Raw genomic sequence first — 5,302 nt, forward strand, 5'->3', positions numbered from 1 at the left:
AGCCGCACTCCCACCGGCCACACACAGCCTGCCATCCATCCCGTGGCTCCTTCTGCGAGGGCACAGCACCTGTGCGGGCCAGAGCATGGCCTTGGGCTCTCTCAGGCCGAGGTGTTCGGGCAGTAAATTGGGGCAACTGTGGACCTTTACGTCACCATGGGAGAGGCCTCTGGGGACCACTGGTGCTCTGGGTGGTGGCCGGTGGTGGCCAGTGTCCCTAGTGGCCTTAGGCACAGGTGCTGACACACAAGCCAGGTCCCTGCTGACCCCCAACTCCCAGAAAGAACCCTGTGCACATGGTAGACCAGGCAGGCACTGGCAGCCGGCCAGCTCCAGCCCCAGAATCGAAAGCCATTGGCCCCTGGTGCCCCAGGCCTGCTAGGGCCCCGCCCACGGAGCTCACCTCTGTTTCTGGCAGCTGCTCTGGGGAGGGGCGGCCTGGGGGCTGGCTCTCTTCTGCAGGAGCTGCTTTTGAGCTTGGCAGGTTTTCCCCCTGGAACTTGAGGGGGCAGAGAGGAGGGATGGAGGTGAGTGAGCAGGAGGCAGACCTGGCCCAGGGCTGAGACTTGGCAACCCTCTCCTGCTCCCTGGAGTGCAGGGACCCAGGGGCACATCTGACTTCCAGGTCCCCTCCTGTCACCAGAACCACCCCACAGAGCTGGACACGCCTCCCTTCCTCACCGCCCCCCTCCCCGTCCCCGTGTGCACCCAGCTGTGCACAAGCCCCTTCCCACACACTGCCAGGTGCTCTCAGGCTCAGAGCTGGCCGATCTCCCTCCTCGTACCCTGGTTGCCAACCTGAGGCCTGGCTCTGGGCACTCGGCACCATATGAGTGAAGTGAAAATGTGCCCAGCCTGTCGGTGGCCAGCTTGTGTGAGCCTCACTGAGCCAGGGCAGGAGGGAGGACTGGCGTAACCAGGGTAGGGAAGTCCAAAGAGGGGCCATGAGCACAGGGGCTGGTGGCTGGGGTCACCTCCAGCATCACTGGACCTCTCTGGGTCTCTGCATGGCTGGGGTAGGGCTACATCTGGCAAACACTGGGGACTCCCAGCCAGCGAGCAGGTGAGAGGGGCTGAGCCTGGCACCTCAGCTGGGTGTCCCACGGGACGGGGCCCCAGGGAGCCCTGACCCACCCATGTACAGTCCTTGGTCTGCCGGTCGGTCCTCTGGGCCCCAAGCCTGCTGGCAGAAGGCGCCTGAGACCCAGGCTCTCTGAGATGGGTGAATCCCATTAGTGCCTGCACCTAGGTGCCCAGAACCATCGGGCCTTAGGCCCGGGAAGTGAGGGCTGGGTGCTGGGCTGGGGGACAGGGGCACTGCCCGCTGGGCAGAGTATGAGTCTGGAAAGGCGAAAGTTCTGGGGCCAGGCAGTGGCGGTGTGCATCTAACGTGCCGAGCAGTGCGCTGAGCGGGCCTTATACCGCCGGGGCTCCCCGTGCTCTTAAGACAGCTCTCCTCCAGGCCCTGCTTCCAAAGGGCCCTAAAACCATGTGGGTAAAATGTGACTGCCACGAGCTGGTGACCCAGGGGAGGGGGTGCCAAGGGCCCTAATCCCCCCATTGCAGAGTCCTGACCATGACCAGTGAGGCCTCCCTGGGGTGGGGTGGGAGAGTGAGCAGCTGGCCAGGCCTATGCACTGGGTTCTTGTGGGAGGAGGAAGGAGGACAGGCATGTTCACCACAAGCCATGGCTGGCCAGGGAGCCTGGCCACCATGGCAGCACAGGCAGGCCAAGCTGAGCGTCAGGGGAGGGTCCTGCCCCAAGCCTAGATCAGGCCAGCCCCGAGGACCTGCCCGTGTCTGCGTGTGGCTCGTGTATGACATGGGGCAGGGCACACCACACTGTCCGGGGTGGCCAGACCCCACCCTAGCCACTAACGCACTGCTCAGGTGAGTGGCGATACCCCGGAGACCTGACCACCCATCCTCACCCATGGACAGCTCTCTACTCCCCCAGCCTAGAGGAACCAGAAGCCACGGGTCCACGATGGCCTGACCTGGGGAGCCCCAGGAACCCCTCTCTTTCTAAGGCCTCTCCCACTCTCTCATTCCAAAGTTCCCCTGAATCGTGCAGGAGTCGGCCTCACGGGTTGCAGGGCGCTCCTCCCCACCTGCCCCTCTGAAGAACACCGCTTAGTCACCGCTGCACAGAAGCCTGCCTTGGCCACAGCCCCAGAGCAGGTCCCACGCCCTTCCACTTGCTGGTAAGTGACTGCAGCCTTGTGGCACCCAGCCCCAGGCCCCTCCCTGGCCTGCCGCTAAGCCACTCACCAGAAGCCTGGCGCTGGGAGGCGCTGGAGAGTTCGTGGCCCCGGCCGAAGGTGGCCTTGTCTTCAGCTCTGCGCTCAGCTGTACTGGGTACACTGAAGCCTGGAGCAGGACAAAGGGGTGGCACAGGGATAGGCCTGGGAGGGCCTTTCAGGAGAAGGTCCCAGGTCAACAGCTGCTCAAGCCTGCACCTCCTACACACCCTACAGGCCTGGGGGTGCAGGCCTGAGGTGCACCCCCACCCACCGGGCACTCACTGCTGCTTGACTGGGCAGTGCATCCCATCCAGACCACACTGGCATGCCCATCTCCCAGCAGCAGCCTCGCCGAGCTGGCAGTGAAGCTCGGGGCCCTGGCCCACTTCGACGCCCGTCTACCCGCCCCGCTCCTGAGATGCAGGGACAGAGTGTGAACTCCAGGCCTGGATCTACGAACCCTCCAGGGTCCCACGGGCCCTCTGTGGACCCATCCTCCCAGCTTGCCATCCCCCTGTCTCCTTGGCTCCCCCCCACCATCCCCGGCTGGCTCTTTCTCACCCTCTGCCCAGCTCAGAAGCACCTCCCAGCAGCCTCTCCTCCCCGCTTCCTGCTTGGAGCCTCAGGGTACAAGGCCCACACGTCCCTAGTTGGCCACTGACCGAGGAGCTGGCCATGGCAGTGGGGCCACCTTTGTGCTCAACCCAGTCCAGCCCACTCCTCACCCTCCCACTCTGACCTGGGTGAGCAGGGGCGGGAAGGGCACATGCCACCCTGCGGGTCTTCCTGCGTACTGCCGGCGAGGCCTTGCAGAGGCGTGAGGCGCTAGAGGGTGCCGAGGTGCCCAGGGAGGCGCTGCTTGTCTGCCACTGAGCCTGAGCCCGGATCCTATCCCTCAGCTGCTCCAACCGGGGGTCGCTTTTTCTGGGCTGCCGCCGTGGCCCCAACACCAGGGGTGGTCTCTCTTTCCAGGGCCCATGAGCAGGTGCACACGACTCGTGGCCTCCCGAGGAGCAGGAGAGGCGGCCCGATGACACGGAGCTGTCCCTGTCCCTCGCCTCCTGGCCCCAGGACCACTCAGGCAGGCTGAAGGCCATCCCCAGGGCAGCCTGAGCCTCAGTGCGATCTGACCAGGCCATGTGAGCAGTGGGCTGCAGTGAGGGCCCTGGCCACTGCACGGCAGACCCAAGGTCGTCCTCGGCTACGGGTGGACAGAGTTCGCCTTCCCTGGGAAAGAGCAGCAGAGGCATCTGGTCAACCGCGGAGGCCGGCACGGCCGGGCGGAGTGCTCGGCACCATCGCCCCGCTGTCTCAGGATGCCACGGCCTGGGAAGAATATGGGGAACAGAGCGCAAGCCCCAGGCCACACCCTGACGTCTCTCCTGGATCCAGACCATGCCCCTTGGAGGTGGGTACTGTGATTGGCCGATTTGCAGGTGGGAAACTGACGCTGTGAGAGGCTAGGCCCCCTGCCGGAGGTTCATGGCAGAGACAGGCGAGGACAGGGCACTGTGACCCCACGTCCGTGCCCCGAGCACCAACTGAGTGCCCTCCAGGGGAAGGTGCGACATCTGTGCTAAGTGCCAGGGGCATGTGTGCGAGTCCCTGCAAATGCTACCTGGGCACGGGGCAGGCCCTCCTGTCAGCTGCTCTGCCCGGGGCCCCGTGGGAGAAGAGGCCCTGGCTCTGGCCGCCTCTGGGACAGAGCGAGACCATTTCTGGCAAGCCAGAGGACAGCATGCCCAGGACTGAGGTGGGCATGATGCAGGGCCAGGCTGGCGAGGAGCGCCAGGAGAGCCTGGTCACCAGCCTGCCCGCAACTGGTAGTGCCTTCGCATGGCTTCAGGGTCTTCCGCCGGACAACCCTCACTGCTCAACACGGGCTGGCCACTGGCCGCTGCCCGTGCGGACCCTGCCTGTGCTGGTCCCCTAGCCCAGGATGGGGACCTCAGCTCAGTCATTGATGCGGGGTGGGCTCGGTTGACTGCCGGGCCCTGGGTTGGCGATGGCTGTGGGCCTTTCCAGCGAGTTGACTCAGTGGGGTGGAGAGAGTTCCAGGTAGCCCATGACAGCATAATCACTCCGTGTCACTCAGTGACACAGCCTAAGTCCCCGGCCCCGGCAGGGCCTCTGAGAAGCCTCCACCCCAGTCCTCCTTGGGCCAAAGTGGGACACAGGGAGGCTGGGGACTGGGCAGGCTCACTGGGGTCTGGGTCGGGGGCAGGTGTAGGATGGTAGGGGCGGGTCAGGATTGAGGCCACTGTGGGCTTGAGGCCCAGTGCCAGGCGGGATCAGGGCTTAGTCTGGGGTTTCAGCAGAGTTGACCTTTGCTGGGCAGGAGAGAGGGGGCACTCGAGGCGGTGTGCCCATGCTGGCCAGGCCCCAGCCCTGACATCACAGCAGCGAAGCACCCGCTCCTGCATGGCCCTTTTCTGGCTACCCTCCGGCCACCCTCGGGCTTCCTCAGCTCTCGGGGAGCGGCTGCTGGCTGCTCGGCTGACCCTGGCACATGCCGGCAGCTCGCCACAGCAACGGCAGGTGGAGATGCCAGACGCTGCCTGAGCACGGGGGCCAGGCTCATCTTTGCGGCCTGAGGGAGTGGCCGCAGGTAGGTTGCCCTCACCTTCGCAAAGATCCTGGCGAGGCAAGGCAGGGCAGTGGGGCACTGGGCAGTGTGATCTCAGACAGTGCCACTTGAGCAGTGAGACCTGGGCACTGCCGACCCCCTACTCTGGCACCAGGGAGCTTGGGCTGCAGGCGACAGCAGGGGGCTGTTCCAGGGTGGTCAGGACCTAGGTCTAGGAGCAGCCCGGAACTGCTCCTGCCAGGGCACCCAAGGGGTCTGCAGCAAAAGCCCCCAATTGAGGCAGGCACACAGAATGGGGAGCTGGCGTCGAAGTATATTCCTTATGATTCTGTTTTGGGGTAGAGAGTGAGAGCCGGGGCGGGTGGGACAGAGAAGTCTGTGTAGGGCTCAGCTCGCCGGGACAACAGCCATGCCCGTCCTATTTAGGCTGGGCCAGAACCAACTCCGGCCTCCGCATGGTCTCAGCAGTGGC

The 5,302-nt window shown here is 65.0% G+C and overlaps 1 protein-coding gene across 2 annotated transcripts in view; it reads right to left on the bottom strand.

Annotated features, from left to right (window-relative positions):
• The window catches only part of LOC102493356 (coiled-coil domain-containing protein 187), an 18,698-nt gene extending 14,000 nt beyond the window's left edge, over positions 1–4,698 (bottom strand). For both annotated transcript variants that reach the window (XM_006163346.3, XM_006163345.3), the window contains exons 1-4: positions 3,862–4,698; positions 2,983–3,470; positions 2,272–2,370; positions 404–499 (exon numbers count right to left, since the gene is read on the bottom strand). In XM_006163346.3, coding sequence (XP_006163408.1) covers positions 404–499; positions 2,272–2,370; positions 2,983–3,470; positions 3,862–4,004 — 826 coding nt within the window. In that variant the 5' untranslated portion in view covers positions 4,005–4,698. The remainder of the gene's footprint in view (positions 1–403; positions 500–2,271; positions 2,371–2,982; positions 3,471–3,861) is intronic.
• Positions 4,699–5,302: the final 604 nt, after the last annotated feature.

Source organism: Tupaia chinensis, unplaced genomic scaffold (assembly GCF_000334495.1).
Source record: "Tupaia chinensis unplaced genomic scaffold, TupChi_1.0 Scaffold142100_1, whole genome shotgun sequence".
Classification (NCBI taxonomy): domain Eukaryota; kingdom Metazoa; phylum Chordata; class Mammalia; order Scandentia; family Tupaiidae; genus Tupaia; species Tupaia belangeri.